Raw genomic sequence first — 27,264 nt, forward strand, 5'->3', positions numbered from 1 at the left:
TCACCAAATTGTGAACACTGGATGCTTCTTATTCCAGGATGCAAGTCTTGGTAGTTTCTATTCGAACCGAAAAATTTCATTTCTGTGGAAGACTGAAAAAGATGACTACAAATTATTTGGGCTCCTCTCATCAAGAGGTCGAGTCCACTGCTCCATCCTTTATCTCTGGCCTGCCTTTGCTTGTTGCTTTGGCCCACAGAATGTGGTTGCAGTGCCTCTCTTCCAAGGCTAGACCCGAACTGAGGTGCCCCCGCAGCCAATTGCCAAGAGTATGAATAGGACCATCCTGGACCTTCCAGCTCTGCCAACCCTGGTTGAATAAAGCTCGGGTGAAACTATATCAATGTTAGAAATAAATCGTTTTAAGCCGCTGATGTTTGAGGCAGTTTGTTAGGCGGCGATAGTTCACTGAAACTTTGGCTTGCTGGAGGAATTGCCCCCATCTGGCTGAGCCGAAAGTATTTTCTTGCCAACCGCAGACGGGTAACATTCATTAGCCTGAGGGGTGTGTTTTCTGACCCACTCCTTCCTACCAGTTACCATCTCTCTACTGGGAATAGCAGCGTTTATTCCTTTAAATGCAGTTTGTCTTTTAAAACTGACTTTAGTTTCCTCAGCTTCCCAGGTGGAGTTATGTGCCCTTTGACCTATGAGGAGATGCGTAAAGAGCTGGCGCAATGCCTCAAGTTCAGTGGGTGTTTGCTGGTGCTCGGGCCTGGCCGGGCCTGGGAGCTGACTGCCCTGGCTTCCTGGCACCCTGCCCCTGGCCTCGCTCCGCGAGGGCCCCCCCCCCCCCAGCCCCAGCCGGACACAGCCGCCTCTCCTACCTTCGCCCCGGGTGACCGTTAGCTCTACGCTGTCACGCGGGGACTTCCATCTGAACGGGGGGCGCTAGGACTTTCCACACTACTGTTGGAACGTGCCCTGCGTCCCCGCCTCGACTCTGGCTTGGCGCCGACTGGGCGGTTCTGAAGGCCCCTCGGAAACCCCGAGTGCAGCGCCAGCGGGAGCGCAGGCCAGCCGCGAAGAGCGAGGCCGAGGGCGCCCCGCCCAACCCCGGGCGTGGCCCCGCCTCCTCTCGGCGTTTCCGGCTGGCCGCGCTCGCAGCCTGCAGGCGGTGGGGTCACACGCGTCCTCCTCCCGCACCGGGCCGCGCGCGGCCCTGGGCGCGACCGGAAGCTGCAGGTGGGCGAAGCTGGAAGCGGGGCTGGCGGGGCGCTGCGGCGGGCGGCCCTTTGGGGGGGCGGGGACCTGAGACCCTGAGGCCGGGCCCCGCGCGTGCACCGCCCCGGGCCGCCGCTGCCGGTGCTGTTTCGCTCGGCACTTGGGAGGACCTAACTCCTCGGTTAGGTACGGCCTAGCCCCAATATAGGAGGGTAAAAAACTAAAACGTGTTGGTGCCAGCTCTGTGCGTTCCCACAGGGAGCCAAGAAGGCGAAATAAAACAAGCACGTGGCCATCGTGAGACTCTGGGTAAGTTACGTACTGTCAAAGATGTGGCAGAGTAATTTATAAGTGTTTAGAAGGAGCTGGGCCTACCTGGGAGGATAGATAGGATTATTTTTTGCTTTCTTTTCAGTAGTGAAGAAGCATGTTTGGCAATGCAAAGTGGTAGCAAAGTGTCTTCTAGAACATGGATTGTTCTCTTCAGATCGCATAAAATCAGTCATTGAAAGGTGAGAGTAGTCACATGCAGAGTTGATTTAAAGAAAGAGCATTTCGCCAAGCCTTCAAGGCTGACCATATCCTGACAATTAAAGAAAGGTATCATTCAGCCGGAGGTCTGATCTGTTACTGAAGGATTGAATAAAAGAGAGATGCATCTGTCCCAGATGAATCCAAGCCTTCTCCAGGAAAGGGAGGGTATTCTGGCTTTAACAGGATCTTTGAGAAGGTGGTTTCTCCAAGGCTCATCCCATCAGACATTGAAGTCCCTATAACTCAGTCCTTTTGTTCAGGTTCTGTCTTCACCAGGCAAACTTATAATAAGTTGGCTTATCAGTAGTCCTACACAGAGTATTTGAACAGGCTGATCTGAACATCCAGTTGATAGCCTTCAGTTCTCTTTGTAAATTAATAAATTGGCACTTGGGTTTTTTCCAACATCCTTTTGTTTCCTCATTCTTTGTGCTATTCTTTCTCATCCTTTAGGGCTCAGTTGAAATGTTACATCCTCGCAGGGGCCTTTTTGTTTATGTATTCAGGTGTCTAGAACAGTTTCTAGCACATAGTAGGGTCTCAGCCTAACTCACTGAGCTCTCTTGGTCTTTGCTCAAATGTCACCTTTTTAATGAAGCCTAGCCTGACAAGCCTATTTAGAATCACAGCGTAGTTCCTCTCACACTTATATTTCCAATTTCCTCTTTCCCAGCTCTACTTTTTCATGTAGTCCTATTCATCTTTACTTATTTGGTTCAACACTGATAAATCAATCCTAAGTGCCTAGAATAATGCCTGTCATGTAGTAGATGCAAGATTTGTTGAATTAATACCTTTGCTGTATTTCATTCACACTGCGTACACAATGCGTGGATGAATAGAGATATTTCTATTTTGTGCACTAATACATAAATTGGATCAATTCTGGAACCCTAACAAGTTGCATTTTTGTCCAAAGTCAGTATCTTTCACTATTGCTAATTTATCAAAATAAATGGCACTTTAATGTGTCTTAGTTGGGGATCTTTGCACGCTTTCCTATTTAAGCTCCTGTTGGGAATATGTGTCATATGACAGGAATGGTATGAGAAGAATAGAGATGGGAAGGTAGGAACTCTATTATAGAGCATTTCAGTTTGCCAGGCATGAGTGCGTTATGCATGTTAACTCATTTAATTCTCTCAACCATTTTGTGAGGTAGGAACATTTTATAAATGAGACAGTTGAAGCAGCCAGAGGTTAAACTACTTGCCTTAGGTTATTGAGTTAGCAAGTGGCAGAGCCAGGATTAATAGTTAAGCTCTGTAAGTAACTATAGTTAAATACTGTATTGCATATTTGAAAATTGCTAAGAAAGTAGATCTTAAAAATTCTCACCACATGGAAAAAATTTGTAGCTGTGAGGTGTTGGATGTTAATTAAACTTACTGTGATAATCATTTTTCAGTATATACATACATAAATCATTATGTTGTACACTTTAATACAATGTTATATGTCAGTTATATCTCAGTAAAATGAGGGGGAAAAACCGTAAGTTCTTAATCACTTTGCATCCTGCCACACTCTGCATATGCAGACAAGGAGGGATATATCACAAGGTCTTTGAGAATCTCCAAATCCACAGACATCGGTTAGCATATCATGGTCCACCACCCCTGTTCCTTACTGTTTCTCTCTTGGATCACAATGGAAGAGTTTCCTGTTTGCTTGTTCAAGGCTGCCTCCTTCCCTACCTGAATTGGATCCCAGCACCACCCCTTTGTCAGAGACCTCCCTTCACCGGTGTTGCCCTCCCTCCCTCCCTGACTCCCAGCAGAATCTGAACGTGCTCAGTTCTCTTACATCAATGTCTGCTACCCTCGTCCGGGTCCTCATTGTCTCTAGCTTGGACAGTTGCATTAGTCTATTACCCAGTCTCCCTGCCCCTAGTCTATCTTTCCTTTAATCCATGCTGAACACTGTCTGCAGAGGCAGTTCTGTATAATGGCTAACTTAACGCTTGTCTGCTTAAAACACTTCAGTAGAGCCCAGCTGCTTTTAGAAAAACTCCAAATGTTTTATAATTACATGAATCTGTCTCCTCCCCTTCTCTATTTCTTTACTATCTTTGTATAGTAGGCACTCCACAAGTATTTGTCCAATGAAGGACTATGTCAGAGTCAGTCACACAGAGCCAAGAACAGAGTTTAAACAAAGCAATCCAGTGGGGCTGCAGAAGCTTCCTAGGACAGCATAGCCATAGGTTTCAGTGGAGCTAGGAGACCAATAATGTAACTCCATCCCTGAGGAGGGAGTTTCCAAAACAGGCCTTACTACGATGACTGTCTTTGTGTATGCCTGGAATATGCTACCCCCATCAACTTGGTAAAGACCATCATATTTTGAGACTCAATTCAAGTATCCCTCTATTAAAACCTCTCCTGACCTTTCTAGACAGAGAAAATATAAATTGGCTTAACTTTTCTGTAGTGTAATTTATCAAAATGTATCAAGAGTGATGAAAATATGAAGACTCTCTTATTTGTGCTTGTAGGACATTACTTAACTACAAAAGATTTTGGCCTAGTTTTGGACTTTAATAACCCATTTTATCCCAGTTCTTTAACCTAAAGAAAAATTATGAGCATCCTAAGAAATAGAATTGGAATAGAGTGGTTTCTTTACAAACATAACTAGTCAAAATACTTGATTACTATAGCTAGTATTCATCCTGTTGCCATCAGCACTGCTAACAAAAATAACGTGTAAAGTGTCCAAACATAATGAAATTGTCTGTAGCCTTTCCGTATAACCCCGCTACTCTGCCTCTTCCCCTAACCTCAGGTTTAATTATTTAACCTAATTAAATATTGATCTAAATAAAAGAATTATACTGCTGGTAAATCAAGTCTCAAAGTCAAATAGGAATTATTTTTTTAAGTATTTTAAGGACATAATTAAAGCTTTCCACAGAGATATTCATGAATACATTGTTGATAACACTGAAAAACTAGAAACCACCTAAAATTACAAACTAAGAGACTAAAATTACAAACTAAGAGTAAACGGTGGTATATCTGACAATGAAATATTATACATTAAAGCTGATGTAAAAATAGATTTAACATTGAATGAAATAACAGTATGGTTCCAATTTGGAGTGGGGGAGGGATGTGTGTTTACACATGCACAGAAAAAAACAGGTACACACCGAAGTGTGAATTTTGGTTATCTCCAGGGGGTGGTATTCTTTTCTTTTGCTCTTTTTAGGTATATGTATTTTCTCATATTTTTAAATGAACATGTATTACCTGTGAATTCAAGATAATTTGCTTGGCTTTGAGATATATTAAATAATGAATTTACAGATTTATTGTTTGAAAAATCTGTGCCCTTACTCCCTTTCAACTGAAATTATTTGAGGTTTGTCTTTGTTTATTTCCATTGAGTATTCTGTTACAGAGTTGCTGAAGACTAAGGATAAAGCTGGACAAGAAGCAACTGGATACTTGGAAAAGTTGACCTAAAATAACCAAGAATCAATAGCTAGAAAGTAAAATTTAATTTTCTTTTTCCCAATTAATTAGTCTTCCATTTTTATTTTTTTTTTTAAGATTTTATTTATTTATTTGACAGAGAGAGAGAGAGAGAACAAGCAGGGGGAGCGGCAGAAGGAGAGGGAGAAGCAGACTCCCCGCTGAGCAGGGAGCCCAATGCGGGACTCGATTCCAGGACCCTGGGATCATGACCTGAGCCAAAGGCAGATGCTTAACCAACTGAGCCCCCCAGGCGCCCCAGTCTTCTATTTTTAAAAGCATGCTGATCCCATTTTCAATGAAGAATTGCTTCCAGTTACTTTGTAACCTCAAGGTCCCAGCAGCTGGCTTTAAGAACACAGTAAAAAGTGGGCTCATTTTACAGTCCATTTCCAGTGATGTTTATCAAAATCTGGCTGTAGAAGACTGGATCCATGACCATATGAATCTAGAAGGCAAGCCGGTTCTTTTCTTGTGGAGAAATTCCCCCTCTATTGTAATAGGTAGGCATCAGAATCCTTGGCAGGAATGCAACCTGAATCTGATGAGAGAAGAAGGTATAAAACTGGCTCGGAGAAGAAGTGGAGGAGGAACAGTCTACCATGATATGGGTAATATCAATTTGACTTTTTTTACAACCAAAAAAAAGTATGATAGAATGCAGAACCTAAAATTAGTTGTGAGGGCTCTGAATGCTGTCCAACCCCAGCTGGATGTACAGGCCACCAAAAGATGTGACCTTTTACTGGATGGACAGTTTAAAATCTCAGGAACAGCTTCTAAGATTGGCCGGACTTCTGCTTACCACCACTGCACTTTATTGTGTAGTACCGATAGAACCTTCTTGTCGTCTTTGCTGAAGAGCCCTTACCAAGGGATCAGGAGCAATGCCACTGTTAGCATACCTTCCACAGTAAAAAATCTTTTGGAAAAAGATCCCACTCTGACCTGTGAAGTACTCATGAATGCTATTGCGACAGAGTATGCTGCTTATCATCAAATTGATAATCATATCAACCTAATAAACCCAACAGATGAGACACTATTTCCTGGAATAAATAACAAAGCCAAAAAACTACAGACCTGGGAGTGGATATATGGCAAAACTCCAAAGTTTAGTATAAACACTTCGTTTAATGTATTATATGAACAGTCGCATTTGGAAATTAAAATATTCATAGACATAAAGGGTGGAAGGATTGAAATCTGTAATATTGAAGCACCTGATCATTGGTTGCCACTGGAAATATGTGACAAATTAAATTCAAGTTTTATTGGCAGTAAGTTTTGCCCAAACGAAATTACTGTGCTAACAAATATTTTACATAGAACATGTCCAGAAGATGATGAACTACACAGTAAATGGAATATTCTCTGTGAAAAAATTAAGGGAATAATGTGATTCCAAATAAATTTCTTAATATTAACAGTTTTTATGAGATAATAAAATGTTCAAAGTACATTGTATGTCTTTTTTTTTAGTAATCTCTACACCCAACATGGGGCTTGAACTCACAACCCTGAGATCAAGAGATCAAGAGTCATATGCTCTACCAACTGAGCCAGCCAGGCATCCTCATCATTTGTCTCTTAAAAAAGACCTAGCCTCTTTCAGTAACTATTCCCCATTAGGAATTGTCACCTAGTCCATAGTTTCTTATGGCCTGTAGGATACTCTCTTTCTTCAATGATTTTTTTTTTTTTTTAATCTAGCACACATATATCTGCTCCTTTCTCTGTTACCATCATGGGGGTGTATATGATATTCAACACTGTGATCTCTGAGTTAGTTCTTTTTCTTACCTCTAAGGAATATAACCCAGGCTTCTTGTCACCTCTGATACCTTAAACTCTAAAATTCTTCCTTTTAACTATACAGTTGACCCTTGAATAGTGGGTTTGAACTGCATGGTTTCAATTATATGTAGATGTTTTACAGTGCTATAAATATATTTTCTCTCATGATTTTTAAGTAACATTTTTTCTAGCTTTATTGTAAGAATACAGTATATAATACAAAATATGTCTTGATGATTACTAGTAAAGCTTCTGGTCAATAGGCTAACTAGTTAAGTTTTTGGGGAGTCAAAAGTTCTATGTGGATTTTCAACTGTGCCATGGTCAGCACCTCTTAACCCCCACATTATTTGTCAGCTGAACTTTCTTATCGACCATTCTTTCCTGTTAAATTAAGCCCACTGCACTTTTCTAAGCCCTTAACCCTCCAAATCTCTTGCTTCATCTCCCTTCCTATCCATCCCTGAATTCTTTCAAGTATACTGTCTTACCTTACCAGCATTCTCATTTGCTTTTCTCTCTTGACCTACAATGGCCATTGTTTTATTATTATTATTCCATCAACTGGTATTTTACTCCTGTCATACCCAGATGGCAGGCAATGCTGGAAGAAAATTCACATAATCATGCAGATGAACCCAATTTCATATTTATATGTATCCCCTATTTGTGTCAGATTCAATTCCTCTCCATTGACTCCCTCATTCTTCAGAGGCCTTATTCATAAATGTTTCCACTTTTCTTAAACTCAGAACTCCACTTCTCTTGTCACAAACCTTGACTCATAATTTGACAGTGGAGGCCTTCATAAATGAGCTCCTTCAGCACCCGATTTCCTCTCAGCATTTCTCATTCATTCTCAAATAACACCTTTTCCTTAAGGCTAGTTGTACCTGGATCTTTGTCCTTTCCAACCTATTTGGGCCTTCTACTATTAAATACTTACTTTTTTATCTTACATTTTCTCTCTTCACTTACTGGATCCTTACACATAGTGAATGAACATGCTTATGTCTCTTCTTTCCCCAGAACCCCTGCCTAAGGTTTTGTTGTGTCTCTACATCTCTTCATCGCCAAATTTCTTCAAGGAGTAACATCACTGCCAACCACTTCGTGTCTCTGCAGTTCATTCACATACTACTCTGATTTCTACAGTATTTACTGTGTGTTTTTTGAATGCCTACTATGTGCCAGGTACTTTGTAGTTGTTGGATGTTCATGGTGAATGAAAGAGACTTACCTCAGGAATTGACAGTTTAGTGTACTGGCTTTTGAACTCCTTAAAAACTAGAGTAAAAAAATATATTTTATATTATATATTAGCACAGATATTATCTATACCTAACAAGTTTTACAATGCAATGTTTATCCTATACTATTTCCTTATTTGACATTTTATATTTGATTTTATTTCATCTTTTAAAAATTATTTTAACACCCATTAATAGGTCAAGACCGGAGTTTAAGAAACAGGAGCCTAGGGTGCCTGGGTGGCTCAGTTGGTTAAGCGACTGCCTTCGGCTCAGGTCATGATCCTGGAGTCCCGGGATCGAGTTCCACATCAGGCTCCCTGCTCAGCGGGGAGTCTACTTCTCCCTCTGACCCTCCTCCCTCTCATGCTCTCTGTCTCTCATTCTCTGTCTCGCAAATAAATAAAATCTTAAAAAAAAAACAAAACAGGAGCCTAATAGGAAATGTGGACAAACAAATCAGTATATAATTATAAAGCAAGAAAAGCCTAGGTAGTTCTAACAGACAATAATAGGGGCTGCCTCGCTAGAGCTATCAGGGAGCGGACATTGAAATGGAGACCTGAAGAATGAGAAGAAAGCAGCCAAGCAGAGGAGTGGGGAGGAGAGTATTCCCAGTTTTATCAGTTATTTGCCTCTTTTAACAAACCACTCCAAAACTTAGTGGCTTAAAACAACATTTATTTTATTCACAAATCTACAATTTGAGCTTTGATGGGGATAGCACATATGATCCAGTGGCATTGGCTAGGACAGCTTAAAGAGCTGAAATACCTGCTTCAAGATGGTTCACATGGCTGGCAAGTTGGTGCTGGCAGTTGGCTGGGAGCTCAGCTGGAGCTATGGGTTGAGGGCTTCAATTCCTTTCTACCTGGGCCTAATCAAGGCTGTCTGAACTTCCTCACAGCATGGTAGCTGTATTCCCAGAACAAGTGACTCAAGAAAGCCCAACAGAAACTATTTCCTTTTATACCTTGTCTTGGAAGCAATTTATATAGTCACACGTGCATCCAAATCCAAGAGGAGAGAACATCGATAGCCACCTCTCTATGGGAGGAATGTCAAAGTCATTATAAAAATTACCCTTATTTTAACCATTTTTATAAAGTATAATCTACCACACAACAGCATACAGGAAGCCCTAAAGCAGGTAAAAGCTAGGGTTGTTGATGGTGTCGAAGGATAAGCAAACTGAAGTGTGGGAACAAGGGGAGAATGGAGCAAGATGAGGATAGAGAGAAGAGACCAGATCATGTAGGGACAGATAGCCCAAGGTAGACCTAGATCTTATTTTAAGTGCAATGACACTGCAGTTGTTATATTCTGTCTGCTCTGTGGAGAATGGATTGGAGGGAGAGAAAATAGGAAGCAGAAAGCCACTTGGGAGACTACTGCAGGAATCCCAGCACAGGTAATACTGGCAGTAGCCATGGAAAGATGCTGACATTGTGTTAAGCCCTTGTCAAAAATTAAGGATGATTTCTATTTTCAGGACAAGGTTTAATTCTGATTCCTTTTAAAAAGGGAAACAATAAAGCAGTATATATTAGTTTGCTAGGGCTACCATAATAAAATACCACAGATCAGGTGGCTTAAACAATAAAAATGTATTTTCTCACAGTTCAGGAGGCTGGGAAGTTCATGATAAAAGTGCTGGTGGGTTTGGTGTCTCCTGGGGCCTCTCTTCTTGGCCTGCAGATAGCTGCCTTCTTGCTGTATGCTCACATGGTCTTTCTGTTATCGGACAGAGGACCAGTTCCAAACTCGCTGCTTGAAAGCCAATGCTCAAGAGACAAGTGTTGGTGGGAAAGGAAAGGTTGCTTTATTGAGGAAGTTGGCAACCTGGAAAAATGGCAGATTAACATCTCAAAGACCCATCTTCCCTGTCCAGGGGAAACATATTTTTAAAAGGGAAGGTGCAGGAAATGGTGAGGGGGCTATGTGGAGAAGTTGGTGCTTAGCAGTTAATCATCTGTCCTCAAAAAATCTTTCAGAATCCTCTGCTCTACCAATAATCAAGGCTCCTAGGTGGTCTCTCAGTAAAGGATGCCCCTGCAGCCCAACAAGCCACATCCTGGGAAGGCAGTCCGGACTCTTCCCCCTATACCAGGAATCAAGGCTCCCAGAGTCTCTTACTGAGAATGCCATGGTCAGTGGAAGCTGTTTTTGTGTGGTCAGGCCTTATCTTCTGGAAAGTCTGGTTCTTTGGTCCTCAAGGCTAGCAGTCTGCAGGATCTCAAGGGAAGCAGGTTAGTACTGCTACAAACTGGGATTTAGGTCCGCAAGCAAGGAGTGAATAAGCTTGAAGCACATTAACCCTTAAGACCAATTGGGGTGCTGTTACATTTCCTCTGAGTGTGCATATCTGTGTCAAAATTTCCACTTCTTATAAGGACACCAATTTTACTGGATTAGGGTCTTCTCTAAAGACATCATTTTAACTCTATAACTCTTTGAAGACCTTATCTCCAAATACAGTTCGATTCTGAGGTACTGGAGGTTAGGATTTTAACATGTGAATTTAGCTCTTATGAGCTCTTTTCTTTTCATGTAACTGAGTGGATCCACATCTCATCCCTTTTTTTATGAAGGGGAGAGGCAGGGGGCGCCTGGGTGGCTCAGTCGTTGAGTGTCTGCCTTCAGCTCAGGTCATGATCCCAGGGTCCTGGGATCCAGCCCCGAGTCAGCTCCCTGCTCAGCGGGAAGCCTGCTTCTCCCTCTCCCACTCCCCCTGCTTGTGTTCCCTCTCTCGCTGTGTCTCTCTCTGTCAAATAAATGAATAAAATCTTTTAAAAAAAGGGGAGGGGGAAGAGGCAGGAGTGGGCACACAGGGTTTTGCCTGCAACTGGTTCCCTCAGTGTGGGAGCAGAGTAAGTGAAAGGGATTTTACTTTTCAAGTGGCTCTGGGGACAAACACAATTGGCAGTCTAACCATTTTTCATTTGAGTCAGGTTTCATAGGTCCTTCTGTTCTTTTCCAGCAATATTAAACAGCAAATAAACAATTTTGAAGAGATTTCTCATAAGCATATTTTTTACGCACTACATTTGCTGCAACGTGTGGAAGTTACCTTCCAAGAAAGGTATAAAAATCCTGATATGATGTGCTTTGGGGCAATAAAGCACTCGTGATTTTCTGATACCATCTGTTTGTCAAGATCGAGAATATCATCAGGTGAAAGGTGTTAAGGGCTTCAAGATCCAAAAGGGAAATTTAACAAGCATCACCTGGAATAGAAAAGGCATGTTTTGCAGCTAGAGTCCACAGAATTTTCTGATTGTTTCCATATGAGGATAAAGGAGATAAAGAATCAAGAACGACTCCTAGATTTCTTATTTGAGCAATTGGATGGATGGGAGTAAACACAGGGAGTGGGGGAGTGTGTTTCCAAAGTTCAGTTGCAGCATCCTATATTTGAAATGACTGTGTGCTTCTGAAATGCCAGAGGAAATGCCAAATAGGCAGCTGAATATATGAGATCATAGCTCCAAGGAAAAGTTTTGGCTTAATTTATATATTTAGGAGTTGACAGCATATACATAGTATTTTAAGTCGTGAAAATGGATAATTGGGAACTTTTATAATTCATCTTACAGCATAAAGTATTTAGCCCCTGAGTCCCCTCACTCTTTGGGGGATTCTCCAACTTAAGAAACCTTGCTGTGAGACAGAACCCACCTGCTGGAGAGGTCATCAAGAGGATGTGACTGCCAGTTGACCCTTGAACTGGATATGGGCAATCGAAGGCTCTTTACACCCTCCCCTGTCCTTAGAATGTGTGTTCTGCCCACTGCTCCCACACCAGGAGCCACTTCAAGGACTCAGCCTTGAGAGAGTACTTTGTTACTGAGACTATCTGGATTGTATATGTGACTTGAATCCCATCAAGGCCTCCATGAACTCTTGAGATTCTGCAGGCATGTGCGGAGATTACTTATCTTGTAGCCACCCAAGACAAGCCTCATATGTAAGTTCCGTTGCTTATTAAACCCCATCTACCAAGTGGTCTGCCTCTTTCTTCAGTCTCTCCCTGCCCTGAGTGTACGGAGGCCAGTTTTGAATTTCACCTGGGGAACTCCAAAAATGGCAAATCAACAACACTCCTCTCTATGGAAACTGAAATTTTCACTGTACTCCTTTCCTAGTCTCTCTTGAATCTAGGGTGAGGGCACATGACTTAGGCTCTGCCAATCAGATGTACTTGCTTCAGACTCTGAATGGATCATGATGAAGTGAACCTGGGATGGTGAAAACCCTTCTCTGGCAGTTGTACCAGGGCCTGAATTTCTGGGGTAGCAAGGTGCTAAGAGTGGCAGTGTAGTGCCCAATAATTTAAGTGACAGAAGTGGTAATAAGGCTACTGAGTTCAGGCCTTGCCTTGGGGTCAGCAGTGGTATCATCTGATTAGTTCTGTGTTGTGAATCTAGATATGGCTTTTTTCATTGCAGAACTTCCAAGGCCAAGTCTGTACCTCTTGTGGTGATGGTATGAACTACCCACTATCTTTATAATCTCTTTTTTGCTTACATCAGGTAAGAGCAGTTTCTGTTGCTTTTCACTAAGAAATTACTGGTATAATCACTTGGGGGAGAGTGTAGATTAAAAAAAAAAGAGGTTACTACTTAGTATCTAATTTAGGAGAACGCCAATACTTAAAAGACAGGGTGGAGGAGAAAGAATGTTTCATGGAATTTGAGAGCTTTAAGAAGGGAGTGGCGAGGGGCGCCTGGGTGGCTCAGTCGTTAAACGTCTGCCTTCGGCTCAGGTCATGATCCTGGGGTCCTGGGATTGAGCCCCGCATCGGGCTCCCTGCTCCGCAGGAAGCCTGCTTCTCCCTCTCCCACTCCCCCTGCTTGTATTCCTGCTCTCACTGTGTCTCTCTCTGTCAAATAAATAAACAAAATCTTTAAGAAAAAAAGAAGAAGGAAGTGGCCAACTGGGTCAATTACTCCTGAAAGATCAAGTAATATGAAGGTTAAGTACCCACTGGATATGGTAATAATGGAAGTCATTGTTGACCTTGACAAGAGCAATTTCAGTGGAATGACTGGGTAGCCTGGTTGAAGTGAGTTGAAGTATTAATAGGTGGTAAGGAAATGGGAAAAAATTGTATAGAGAACTTCAAGAACAAAGAAATAGGGTGGGTGGTATCTGGCTGGGAATATCTGTACTGGCAGAAACAATGCAGCAGAGAGGGAGAGATCGCTAAAAGGACGAAGTCCTTGGTGAGGCTAATGGAGGCAAGACTGAGTTTACTTCCTGAAAATTTGGCTATCTTCCTTATAGATTAGTACTATTAACCCTTTCTCTATATGCTATAAATTTGATGTCATGTTAACTTTTTATGGTTCTCTCTACTCAAGTTTTCAATATTTACATGATCAAATCTTTTCCCTTTTCCTTTCCTTGATAATTCCTGGGTTTTGTGTTATACTTAGCACATTTAGTGGAGCTTTAAAAAAATTTTTTTTTCACTTAATTAGCTCTATTACAGAATAACCTCTATGTGGGGTAGAGATCTAATGTTTTTTCCAAACATTTATTGAATAGTCTACTCTTTCCCCACTAATATGAACCATATCTTTGTTGTGCATTAAGGACCCATACACACATTTACTTTCTCTCTCAGGTGTTTCCAGGCTCCTTATTCTACCCCACTGATTTGTCCATTCTTATGCCATACATTAAAAATATATATACATTGTAACTTTATGTCTTCATAGCTGGTCAAGCAAGTCTCCTAGTGTTAATCTCTTTGTCATTTAATTTATAAATTAACTTAGGGAGAGATGACATCCTATTTAAGCCTTCCCATTCAAGAATATAATTTGTCTTCCTAATTTTTTACATTCTTCCATAAAGTTTATAGTTTTCTCATACAGCTCTTGCACATTTCTTGATGTATTTAATAAGTAAATTGCATATGGTAGTCTTCTGATGTTCTAATTGGATCTGGGGATAGATTTCAAATACCTAGAATAATGGGTAGCATTATTGCTTTATCCACTACTATAAATAATGGATAGGTGCTCTTCCTTAAATATCAGTATTTCTTAGGCAGGACTCCTATGTGGGTTGGATAAAAGTTAATTTCATAGGGTTGTGAAATGCTGAATCTCTATAGTGATAGATTCAGATGCTCTAGAAGAAATCAGAGTGGTTACTTTAACATGAAAAGAAGGAGGTCTAATACATGTTCTCACCTGAATGAAAAGCCACTCTGCTTCCACATGCTGATAGGTACCTGGCAAAATAATCTACGATACTTTGCAGAAAGTAACTTCTGATTAGGTCCAACAACACTTGCTCTCCTGAGACCCTGAATTTCCATATAATAAAGCTTGGCAAACTGGCTTGAGTCTTTTCAGGTTCAGCATTACCAGCACCTGAACCTGAAAACATTAAAGAAAAACATTAGGAACTTTTCTGGAATCCCTTCTTGGTCTTTTATGCCAACTCAGTCAGGTGACTGCTGGCTCCCAGAGGTAAAACATAAACCTGGTGTCCAAGTCACCCAAGGACCACTCTGCCCGACCTTATTCCTGTGGCTTCTACCGGCTTTGGTCCTCCATGCTATTTAATCTTAAATGTATCTTCAGTCTTCTCCAGATGAGATGTTTAGATGTGTATTCCTCAACACAAGTACTTCTGTTTCCCTCCATAGACTGGCTTAGTTTATTCTTTAAGCTTCTGGACTGCCCATTACTTCTACCTTTATCCCCAATCCCAACCTATCTCCACAGAACCTAGTCTTCGTCCCCAACCAGTCAACTGGCATCTGGATGGATGAGCTTACCCAGAACAGTTGATTCTAAGCTGCAAAGCTTTACAAATGTGCCAGCCAAGGTTGAATTAGCTGCAAAATGCCTCTGCATAACTAAGCAGGTTGATTTGCCTTTATGGAGTTAGGTAATATTGGATAAATTAATGTTGGTGAATTTCTACCAGGGACACTTAATTGTAATAAAATTAACATTTTTTTTTCCTGGTTATTAGACCCACAAGCCCATCTGTCTCTTAGAAGAGTACCCTAATCCGTGATTTTTCCTCCTGGACGCTAAATTCCCAGGGGCAAGATTAACATCCAATTCATCTTCATAATAGGCGCTCATTGTTTATTAATTCATTCTCCAACAGTCAAATAAAAGACAAGCTGGTAAAATGTTTAAATTAACCTTATGACTGGAAACATTGTAAATCTACTGAATGATGTATTTATAAAAATATTCAGGGTTGGTTACATAACTAAAAAATGGATCCATAAATTAGTAGAAATGTAAAAATTTATTGTTAAATTCATAATTATAGGAATGATCTGTCCAAAGTAACAACAACAAAATCAATATTCACTTAAAATAGAAATATATAATGCAAATTAAGCTACTACCCATCATATTTTTTTTGTGTGCTTATTATGAAAAATGTCCACTGTTGTTTCATGACATGGTCTTAAATCAAAATCACAATATCCAAGGGAAAAACGACTCTAAGAAAAGAAGAAAAGAGTTTTTTTTAATTAAAAAAAAAACCCAAAGCCATGTTGTTAAAATGATACAAAAAGAGTGTAACATACTCACTCATAAGACTATATCCTACCTGTGGTTTCTTAAAATAATCAAGTCCTCTTCCAATCTTAATCATCCATCCATTGTTAAACCTGTTGAAATAGTATACAGTATTATACTCCAGACATTTAACTCAGACAGTTATCAAAGGTGTAGTGTAGCAAGCATCAGCAACATTTCCCCCTAACATAGAAAATCACTTTCTGCAGTGGCATGAGTTCAACCAAACCGGGCGTTACTCGTGGGCTATGTCTACAATGAAATAAAAACGTCCAAAGGAACCATCAGTTGATTTGATTAGCTGGTAACAAGTTTGACAATTCAATTAATCTTACTCTCGAATTTCAGATTTCTGACAAAACTTTCCTGTTCTGCTAAGTGTATTCAGGCAGACTATGGTGTGTTGCAGGGGTTCCCCTACCTAGAGATGGAGGACATAAGCAAGAAGAGCTCTGGATCCCGACCACAGTTACTCTAAACATATGAAAGCCACTGTGTTAAACAGAGGAACACACTACTAAAATACCTGCATATACTGTTTCCTTAAAGACACTGTAGCATACTGTCACACCTATGAGATTATTTAATAAACTATAAGAAATAAATACTAAGATCATCAGAATATTAACTATTATCATCAGAAAAGAAAATTATCCCAATACCATAACACTGTATGTATACTTGAATAGAAAAGTACTTCCTCTTCTTACATGAAATAGAACACATAAACTTGATTCCATTAGGAAATATGAAACTCAGACATAATAAGCCAGACTTTTTTTCTCAAAAGTGAAAAGATACTAAAATTGAGCTTTATTTAAAATTTTAATAAACTGAATATTTACATGAATTATATAAAACTTATTAAAAGAAATAAAAATAAGTATTTTCAACTGCATAAAAATTAAAATATTGCTATACACTAACCTAATTTCTCGGTCATGTACTGAAGAAGAATATTCTAATTCCAACAGCACCCCGTGATTCTGGAGTGACTCTTTTATTTCTTGCAGGCCACTACTTTGCTGCTGTTTCCCACTCCCCTGTTAATAGGAAGAATACAATTTTCTGTTCAGTTATTATCATTTTAAATTATCATTAAGTTGTGCAATGTGTATCATGGATGAATTAAAATGGGAAAGATTCTATACTAGTTTCAAAGTCTATTATCTCAAAGAAGCAACCAGAGTATGAAGTAGTTTAATAGCACTTGTTTTTATCAAAATAATTGGTTTTTTTTCTAATGTGTACATAACACAATTCTGTTCCATCTCCTAAAATGTATTTTAGTAATGCTGTTTAGTTATTCAGATTTTTAGTTACTCAGCTTTCTTTTCAAGTTAATCCTAGAAATCTGGTTTATTTAGAAGCATTCCTATTTAAGTCAAAATCAAGATGGAGATGCTCACTATCATTCTATGATCCACCAGAAGGCCAATACAATAAATCAAGAAAAAGAGATATAATCATTGGTAAAGAGAGACAAAATTGTCAACAGTGCAGACATGTGATCATCTCCTGGAACATCCAAGAGACTAAATTGACAAACTACTTGAATCAGAGAGTTGAGCAAAGTGGCCAAATGCAAGGTACAACAAAATCAGAAAAAAATCAACAGCATTTTTTGGAAGATATTTTAGGCCTATTGTTAGATAATTCCCAAAGAAACAGTTCTAGCTGAAGCGGTGTCCATGTTTTCCTTGCTCAAACTATATCTTGTAACTGAATAAAGTTAATGAAGAAAAGAGTAAATCCTTCCAGATACTTACTTCATTCGGAGAGGTGAGAAGATGAATAGTTTTTACTTTACATGGTTTCTTAATAAGCATCTCACAAAATCGAAGAAAGTTATATAGCTGAAAGACATCGGGATAGGTTATTATTAACGCATATATTTTAAATAACATTTCATCATATTTTTGTACATTTCACCTACCTGATGAGTCTGTCTAATATAAGGATCTTGTATCCAAACTTCTGTAACTGTTTCATTAAGGTATTTTTGAAAAAGTGACTCATAACTGAAACCTGTTGCATTCTCTTCTATTTTAATCTGCTTGTGATATTTTCCATCTACAAAACACAAGTTTCAATAATAAAACCAGTGACCATTTATTTTCTTTTTACACATATTTACATACAATGATTAATCAGGATCAGATACAATATTTTTTTTTTTTACTTGACAGAGAGAGACACAGTGAGAGAGGGAACACAAGCAGGGGGAGTGGGAGAGGGAGAAGCAGGCCTCCCGACGAGCAGAGAGCCCGACGCGGGGTTCGATCCCAGAACCCTGGGATCATGACCCAAGCCAAAGGCAGACGCCTAACGACTGAGCCACCCAGGCGCCCCAAGAGTTAATTTTTTTTTAACTCCTCCACTCAGCAAACATTTCTGAATACCTACTACATATATATGAGACACAGTGGAAGATGCTACATACAGAGATAAATAAGGCAAACAATTCCCTAAGTCATTTCTACCTTCATGGAGGCAAAGTAGGAAAGTCCAGAGATTTCTTGGAACAGGTTCTTGAGTCGAATCCTATAGACCAGGCAGTTTATTCAAGAGAATCCTATATGTAAAATGATAGCTGACATTCTGTCACCATAAGAAGAACCATAAGCTAGAACTCAGGGGCTACTTTGTCCTTCTCTTCAGATTTAAGCCTTTTTATGTCCTCAATTTAATAGCTAAAGTATTAAACATATAAATGCAGTATTATATGGAATTTAGAAGTCTTTCTTAGAACTTATAGACAGTATTTTAAGCAGAAATTTATACCACTTCTTAACAACCCAAGCCAAAGACTAGGATAGGATGCCACAGGATCTGTAAAATAGTTCCATTGTTTTTGTTCATTCCAAATGAATAATTATTGAATTCATTATCAAAGACCTTTAAGATTTTTTTAAAATATGACCCCTAATGGTAGTTTCTAACTTATATGATGGTTGCATATTTAAAGTTTGTTTAAAAACCAGTAGTTTGGATTCTGTTCCTAATATTTCCACAAATATAATGTTAGCAACTATGCATCAGTTTTCAAGCCAAGCTGGCCACATAGGTTAATTTAACCCAATGTATTCAAACCACAGTGATGATGGTACTATATTTCACCCATGTTCTAAAAGGAAATTTCATTGTACATTTCAATTTAGGGTGAAGGAAACACTATTTTATTTCCACTCCACAGAGAAGCTTGGGGAGGGGGGTACCCAGGGTATGGGCCCATACAGAATACTAGGAAGAGGTGGGGGAGGGCTGCATAAGGACGTGAGGAACAGCAGCTGAGGGCTGCACTGTTGCTGTTTTTTTTTAATAAAGTTTTGAAAAGATTTTATTTATTTACTTATTTATTTAGAGAGCAGGGGGCGGGAAGGGGCAGAGGGACAGAGAGAATCTTAAGCAGACTCTGTGCTGCCTGCACACAGAGCCCAACACAGGGCTCGATCTCACGACCCTGAGATCAATACCTGAGCTGAAACCAAGAGTAAGACACTTAATAGATTGCAACACCCAGGCGCCCCTGGAGGCACTGGTTTCTTGAGGGCAGTAGTAACTTTGGCTAAAAAAAGCGGAGTGTGCCAGACAAAGGTGGCGATGACCATTTATAGACATATGTTTGTAATCTGCATGCTCATGAGTAGAGAACTAATAATAAGTAGGGAAGGACACCTACAGCATCTCCAGTCATGGAACTGCAACACTGAAATGTTTTGATTCACAACAAAATCCTAAAGAAGTCCCAGAAGCTTATTTAGCTACTTCAACATTTTGGTCATTTTACAAAGGGAAATACAAATAAAATACAGGATTTACATTCTCTATTTCTGTGTAGTATTATTTCAACTGCAGTCCATACATAAGCTTCATGGGGATCTGTGAATTCCTTAAAAGAGCATGCAGAGTTCTGCAGTATGTATAGCTCTCATCAGATTCTCAACAGGGTATGTGAAAACCACTTCCCCCCAGGATCCCCCCAAAAAGGCTAAGGATAGCTTATGTATAGGGAAGTGGAAATGCAAAGTAAACCTGTAGGCTCCCAAGGATAAACGGTCCAGACCACAAAGAGTTCCAAAAGGCAGAGCCAGAAACACTGCAGGAAATGGGCTTTGTCACAATAGCTTATAGACACATTCTGTAAATCAGCCTCTTTACCTTCTTTTTCTTGATCCAAGTATTTCTTCACTATTTCTGCTCTATCCATGTAGCCAGTAATTTGTTTTCTGAGATTACATTTCTTTGTATCATCTTTGGTACCTACAAATTAAAAAATACATTCTGAAATTTCCAAATAGTTTTTCTACTGAGTACAGGCATTATTTCCAGTTTCTCAAGTCTTCCACAAATTTCCTATCCTTCAGCATGGTTTGCCTCGGTCCTAAAATGCACAAATGGGCTCAAATTTGCCTTGATCATGCAAGACCTTCATTTTTACACTAAGTCTCTGAAACAGCTTTATTTAGGAGTGGAGATTCTGACACTGTGTCTCACTGGCGGGGACACCAAATTTGGTGAGCTAACAAAGATGGCTTATTACATGTCAAACTGAGTCTGAGAACTATTTTGTCCTAATCAACCACAAGTCTGAAGTCTTAGCATAATCAAAAATAGCAAACAATACCTATCTTTCTTCCACAAAACCAGCTTCTCTTCCAGACTTCCCCATTATAGTTCATTTTCCCAGCCACCCCAAAAATGTAAGGTATTTTTTTTTTAATAACATTATCAATAAAATTTTACCCCAAGCCCCACGCCCCAAAACCCAATCAGTCACCAAATCACTTCTGGTTTCTTCATTCCTTCCTTTTGATATTGCTTATATTTTCCATAATAATTTCATTTTTAAACTCCCAGTTTTAAAAATATTTTAATTTTGTATTTATATAAAAATTGCAATACAATGGTACAGTACCCAGACTCCCCTAATATTAACATATCATGTAAGTATAGTACAATTATCAGAGTTAGGAAATTAACACTGATACACTATTAACTCATCCACAAACCAATTTTCCCACTAAAGAAAGTTTGTTTTCTGGTTCAGGATCCTACACAGCATTTACTTGTCATGTCTTCTTGGTCTCCTCCAATCTGTAATAGGTCCTTGGCCTCTCTCTACCTTTTATGATTTTGACATTTGGGGAAAACCGTGCTCAGTTATTTGTAGGATGTCTCTCATTTGGGGCTGTTGGTGTTTTCTCATGATTAGATTGAGGTTATGCCTTTTTGGCAAGAAAATCATGAAAGCATGCCCTTCTCAGTGGGTACATGATGTCGATATATGTTATTACTGGCAATGTTAACTTTGATCACATGGTAATTGAAGACTACTCCACTGTAAAATCACTATTTTGTCCTTTGTAATTAGTAAGTATCTTGTGGGAAGATACCTTGTTTCTCATCACTTTGACCCACTAATTTTAGCATCCATTGATGGTCCTTGTCTGCAACAATTATAACTAGAGTGTCTGTCAAACAGAGATTTTCTATTTCCATCATTCCTATTTAATTTATTAATTTGGAATGCTACTGTAAGGAAGAGCTGTCCCTTCTCCTCCATCTATTTATTTATGCAATGATCGATTTATATCAATATGGACTCATGCATATTTATTTTAGTCTGTGGGTTGTAATCCAATACTACTGGTTTTTAAAGTTTGTATTTAAATTCCAGTTAGTTAACATACATTGTAATATTAGTTTCAGGTTACAATATAGTAATTCAACACTTCCATATATATCACCCAGTGTTCATCACAAGTGTACTCCTTAATCCCCATCACTTATTTAACCCATCCCTCTAGGCACCTCCCTTTTGGTAACCATCAGTTTGTTCTCTATAGTTATGAGTCTGTTTCGTGGTTTGCCTCCCTCTTTTTTTTTTTTTTCCTCTCTGCTGGTTTGTATCTTAAATTCCATATATGAGTGAAATCATATGGTTATTTGTCTTTCTCTGACTTACTTCGCTTAGCATAATACTCTCTAGCTCCATCCATGTCATTGCAAATGGCAACACTATTATTTTCTTGTTCCAATTTTATCAGCTTTGGCTTTGAGAGCTCCTTTGTGCTGGGCCCTACCCATTTGACATGACCCATCATATTTTGAGCACTTCCTTGCTTTCTGGTGCAAAATGTTTTAAACTCATCTTGTGTTTTCCCTGCCCCAGCCCTGGAATCAACCATTTTTCCAAGAAGCCCTGGTTTCTTTGTTGGAGAATGGTATGAAGAAATCCAATTCTGGGTGCTGAGTGTACTCGTTGCCACTAAGGAAGTCCTGTCACTACTTCTAGACCCTTTTAGTCAACATGGCTAGAAAGTATATGTACGGTTAATAACACACACGTACATCTGCGTTTATTTCTGTGTCTATCCATCTGCATATATATTAAAAACCACAAGTTCATGATCATAATTTTGATCCCACAGGGTTCATTCTAGCCCTCTTCCTCTACTTATGTGTAACTTCTTTTATTAACCACAATATATGTACTGGCTTGTTTAAGCCTAGTATAGACACAATTGTTCTCTGTCATTCAAGTGGGAGGAAAGACAACAATAAAAGTAAATTGGTGGGGCACCTGGGTGGCTCAGTTGGTAAGCGTCTGCCTTCAGCTCAGGTCATGATCCCAGGGTCCTGGGATCCAGCCCCACATCAGGCTCCCTGCTCCTTGGGAAGCCTGCTTCTCCTTCTCCCACTCCCCCTGCTTGTGTTCCCTCTCTCGCTGTGTCTCTCTCTGTCAAATAAATAAATAAAATCTTTAAAAAAAAAAAAAAAAAGTAAATTGGTAAAATACGTGTGTTAGATTGTGGTAAGTGCTATTAAAAGGATAAGGGAGTCCTAGGATGGGGTTGTAATTTTATACAGAAGGTCAGGGAAGGCCTCACAGAGAAGGTAATATTTGTTTTTTTTGGGGGGGTTGTTTGTTTTAAAGATTTTATTTATTTGAGAGAGAGAGAGAGAGAGAGAAAGAGAGAAAACACAAGCAGGGGGAGCTACAGAAGGAGAGGGAGAAGCAGGCTCCCCACTGAACAGGGAGCCTGATGTGGAGCTCGATCCCAGGACCCTGAGATCATGACCTGAGCTGAAGGCAGATGCCCGACTGAGGTACCCAGGCACCCCCCCCTTTTTAAAGATTTTATTTACTTATTTGACACAGAGAAAGAGCAGAGAAGGTAATATTTGTATAACGAAAGGAAAGAGAGGGAATATGCTATACAAATATTTGGGAGAACATATTCCTAATAGAGACAATCCCTACATGCAACTTTAATTACATCACTCCTTTGTAAAAACTTTAAATGGTTTCTCCCTGTCTATGGAATGAGTTAAAATCTAGCGGTCAAGGCCATCCACACTGTGTTCCAAGCCTCAATCTACCTTTAAACTTTACTTCTCACTCTTCCTCTATAGACACATGCTGGGACCAAACTGAACCACTTATTTGGTAAACTAGCACAGACAGAATTTAAACACTTAGCTGAATTTCATTTCTGAAATTCTACTTACTTCTCCAAAGCCCCTGTCAAAAGCCACCTCCACCTTTCCTCCCCCAAATGACCTTTAATTGTTTATTTCCTCATTGTACTTGTCTATACCCTCTCCTGGCACTTACTCCCAATATAGAGTTATTTGCATTTCTATCTTAATCTGTAAGATTACATCACTGTCTCTATAACCTCTGTAGAATCAGCGGAGCACACTGGAGCAAAACTGTGATTCTCCTGATTCAGATTCCCAGAGTGCCAAAACTTGAGCACTGCTCCACCTGACAACCCTAGGGCACCAGAACTTTAGCAGTGCTCCACCTGACCAACACTGTACAGTCTCTTTTTGGCGGTCAGTATACCAGAGTCTTTTAAGCCTTGGGTTCCAATTGTGACTCTACTAATTGTGGAGAAGCTTAATGTTATGCTGCAAATGAGGATAACATCACCTCCTACCTCATAGGGCAATTGTAGGGATGAAACAAGATCATGATTTTGATGTACTCTGCACAGTGCCAGCACTCAGCACTCATAAATGTAACTACTCTTATCTTCATCATCATCATCATCATCATCAAATGGGCTTTCCCAAGAACTTTTATAGTTCTTTTTTTCAAGATTTTATTTTATTTGAGAGAGTGGGCGCACACGAGTGGGGGGAGGGGCAGAGGGAAACGGAGAAGCAGACTCCCCGCTGAGCGTGGAGCCCAATGCGTGGCTCTATCCCAGAACCCCAAGATCACGACCTGAGTTGAAGTCGGACGCTTAACCGGCTGAGCCACCCAGGCGCCCCTGTAGTTTTACAGTTCTGACAAAAGCACCCAACCTTGAAGGGCGCCCTCTGCTGTCTTTTCAAAGCTTCTGTAACACTTAGGCTAAAAGGCACACAGGGGAGATCGTAGGCCAGACTGGGAGCCCCAGAGGGTGGGGAGCAGGGGCTAGTCTTAAATCAGTTTAATACCTAGTTACTGGGTGTTTACTATGGGCCAGGGATTGTACTAGTTGTTAATGGTTATTTGGGTACTTCTCAACATTGAATAACTACATGACAAAGTCTCGCTGCCTCACCCACTATGCATTTCTCACACTGAATTTCAGTACACACGTTTCTTAGAATTCTTTTTTCTTTTACCGCTACGTGATTTTATTTTTGTTTACTTCTAACCAAAATATCTAAACAGAAAAGTAATAATAGTGTAATGAACACCCCTATTACCCATCACATAGATTTAAGGATTGTTAGCATTTTGCCACATGCTCCAACTGTTTTTTTTTCCCTAAAATTAAATTCAGACATCATGACAAATTCTTCCCAAGACACTTCAGTCTACATCTCTAAAAATCAAAGACAGTTTTCGACAAAACCATACTGCTTAACAAAATCAGTAATTTGAGTGTTACCCAATCCATATTCAAACTTCCCAAACTGATCCAAAAATGTCTTTTACATTTCGTTCAAAACTAGTCCTACCAAGGTTTATATATTACATTTTATTCTGTCTCTTAAAAATCTAGAGTATTGTCCCTCTTTTCTGATGACACCAATCTATTAAAGATATAAAAGAAACCAGTCCACTTGTTCTGTAGAATATCCACCTTCCGTATTTGACTGCTTCCTAGTGGTGCACAAGAAGGATTTTTAACTTTCACTCCGCCCCAGACACAGCGGGATCCAGTTCCTTTCCTCTAGTCCTCTCTCCACCGCTCCCTGCTCACCTCTGAGAACCTGCATGAGCAGGTCTATCCCCTCCTGGTAACACACCAGAGCCTGCTGGTACCGGGACTCCGAGTCTAGTTCTACCGCCCGCTTTAACACCGTGAATGCAGCCACGCTCTGGGGATCCAGCTCCTTCCCGGACTTCGCCATAGTTCCGAAACTCCCCTGCGCCCCAAACTCAACCAGACCCTAGCCAGCCGGCCGCGCTTCCGGGGGCGATCACGTGACATCAGTGCGCCTGCGCTCTTTTTATGGCCGTTGAATGGGCGGGCCGTGGCCGGAGCTAAAGTGCGCGGGGTCACAGTTGTTGCACGCCGTGACGGCTGGGGTTGAATGCAGCGGTTGGTGATCTTTCCTCTTTTCTTCTTTCATTCGGTAAGTTCAGTCTGAACAACATTTAGCAGTAGCTGGTGAGAGGGGAATGAATGGCGGAGAGTATTGCATTTTTGCCAGGAGTACGTACCTGGGAACGCTATGGAGATGACTGTTGGTTTTCCTATTGGATTCTGAGTTTGCGGGTCGCAGTAACCTAAATGGGCCTGCGCCCGTGTACTGTCCCATGGGCTCGCGAAAAGCCAGTGGTCGACTGGATCCTGTTTCCCAGTTCCCGAGCCCCTTGGAGCCCAAGAGCCGAGCCGCCTAGGCAGGATAGCTTAGTGAGGAAGGGAAATCAGGTGTGTTTTAGCAGTTTCTGTGCTTCTGTTCTATTATTAATTTCGGTTTCCCACTGGGGATCAGTGTAACTTGAATTTTTTTGTTAGTAAAGATAAAAGCTTACCTAATTGCATTTTAGAAGGCAAAACCTTCCAGGGTTGGCAGTTAAAATATTTACCATTTTACCAAGAGCTGTAATTTCGCCAACCATGTTTTTGATTGCCACCTATCCACAGCTGCCTGTTCTGCGTCTTTTCGCCAAGAGGCGCGGATGAGGATGAGGACTGCCTATTACCTGATAGGCATTAGGAATTAAAAGAAGAGACATTTATTGCCTTCAGAGATCTCGGTTTATTGAAAGGGAAATTCTGTGTTGTGCATTTTCGGTAGTGTTTCCCCTCCTTTTGTCATTAAATAGATGTCTAAAACTATTCAGACATTAACTGGGAGCTACTTACTTCAAAGTCCAAGAGTTGTGTGCCTTATTATTAACAATAATCTTTACTTTTTATTAAAACTTATAACTTTTGACTGTCACACTTTCTGAAGTCTGTAAACTTAATTCAACAAAAACTGATTGAGTGCCTAGTACATGACAGGTGCTGCTTTAGGTATATGCTTGGGATACATCTGTGAAGAGACAGGGCAGGCCAAAAACAAAACAAAATTTAAAAATCACTGTCCTTGCGGAATTAACATGTTACTGGGTGAAGACAGACAACAACAAACCTAATAAACTCTGTTAGAAGATAAATGCTATGGAAAGAAAATCAAGTGAAGTAAGAAGTCTGACAATTTGGGGGTGGGTCAAAATGTTGAATAATGGAATCAGGATAGGCCCTACTGAGAAAAGATTTGAGCCAAGAATTGAAGGAAGTGAGAGAATTAACTGTGAATATCAGGAGCATTCCAGGAGAAAGAACAGTCCGTCCAAAGGAGCATGGCTGCCTGGCAACTTGTAGGACCTGTAAGGGGGCCAGTGTGTGTATTGATTAAGAGTGGAGATGAAGTCCTAGAGGTGGGGGTTAAGGACTGGCTGTTGCTCCGATGCATTTAAGCTTTTTGGGTATTTAATAAATCAACTTTTTATTTTAGAATAATTTTAGGTTTATAGAAAAGTTGTGAAGATAGTACAGAGTTCCTATATACCCCACACCTGATTTCCCCTTTTATTAACATCTTACATTAGTATGGTACATACGTTATAACTGATGAATCAATACTGATACATCATTAACCAAAGTTCATACTTCATTTGGATTTCTTAGTGTTTACTAGATGTCCTTTTACTGTTCCAGAATCCCATTTGGTCGTCATGGCTCCTTAGGTTCCTCTTGACTATGGCAGTATCTCACTTTCCTTGTTTTTGGTGACCTTGACAGTTTTAAGGCACTCAGGTATTTGAAGAGGTACTGGTCAGGTATTTTCCACAATGTCCTTCCAATGGAGTTTGATGTTTTTCTCTCAGCCTGGTGTTAGGGGTTTTTGGGAGGCGGACCACAGACATGAAGTGCCATTCTCATTCCATCATATCAAGCGTGCATGCTATCAACTTGACTTTTATCATAGTTGATATTTACCATGATCACTTGGCTGACATAGTGTTTGTGA

General features: G+C 40.2%; 3 protein-coding genes across 11 annotated transcripts in view; 2 read left to right on the forward strand and 1 right to left on the reverse strand.

The window, feature by feature from the left end:
* Positions 1 to 1,095: 1,095 nt before the first annotated feature.
* Positions 1,096 to 27,264, forward strand: part of MRPL30 (mitochondrial ribosomal protein L30) — a 42,128-nt gene continuing 15,959 nt past the window's right edge. For 2 of the 8 annotated variants that reach the window (XM_078056669.1, XM_036110762.2), the window contains exon 1: positions 25,205 to 25,374. In XM_078056669.1, coding sequence (XP_077912795.1) covers positions 25,333 to 25,374 — 42 coding nt within the window. In that variant the 5' untranslated portion in view covers positions 25,205 to 25,332. Of the gene's footprint in view, positions 1,186 to 1,405; positions 1,474 to 12,672; positions 12,757 to 25,204; positions 25,375 to 27,264 lie in introns of those variants that run through there. The other 6 variants (XM_078056668.1, XM_036110766.2, XM_036110767.2 and 3 more) reach the window with 6 other exon arrangements.
* MITD1 (microtubule interacting and trafficking domain containing 1) lies at positions 5,279 to 25,208 on the reverse strand. Of its 2 annotated transcripts, XM_078056666.1 has the most exons (8): positions 24,999 to 25,208; positions 19,951 to 20,052; positions 17,726 to 17,862; positions 17,559 to 17,645; positions 16,717 to 16,832; positions 15,821 to 15,881; positions 14,428 to 14,616; positions 5,279 to 5,718 (listed from the first exon to the last, which is right to left on the reverse strand). In XM_078056666.1, the coding sequence occupies exons 1-7, from the start codon at positions 25,147 to 25,149 to the stop codon at positions 14,512 to 14,514; spliced, it is 759 nt and encodes a 252-aa protein (XP_077912792.1). In that variant the 5' UTR covers positions 25,150 to 25,208; the 3' UTR covers positions 5,279 to 5,718; positions 14,428 to 14,511. The 2 variants fall into 2 exon arrangements, with proteins under 2 accessions (XP_077912792.1, XP_035966652.1); XM_036110759.2 differs by lacking the exons at positions 5,279 to 5,718; positions 14,428 to 14,616 and adding an exon at positions 15,490 to 15,710.
* Positions 5,456 to 6,639, forward strand: LIPT1 (lipoyltransferase 1). Its single transcript, XM_036110756.2, has one exon. It carries the CDS (start codon positions 5,458 to 5,460, stop codon positions 6,577 to 6,579), a length of 1,122 nt encoding a protein of 373 aa, XP_035966649.1. The 5' UTR covers positions 5,456 to 5,457; the 3' UTR covers positions 6,580 to 6,639.

Source organism: Halichoerus grypus, chromosome 10 (genome assembly GCF_964656455.1).
Source record: "Halichoerus grypus chromosome 10, mHalGry1.hap1.1, whole genome shotgun sequence".
NCBI lineage: Eukaryota > Metazoa > Chordata > Mammalia > Carnivora > Phocidae > Halichoerus > Halichoerus grypus.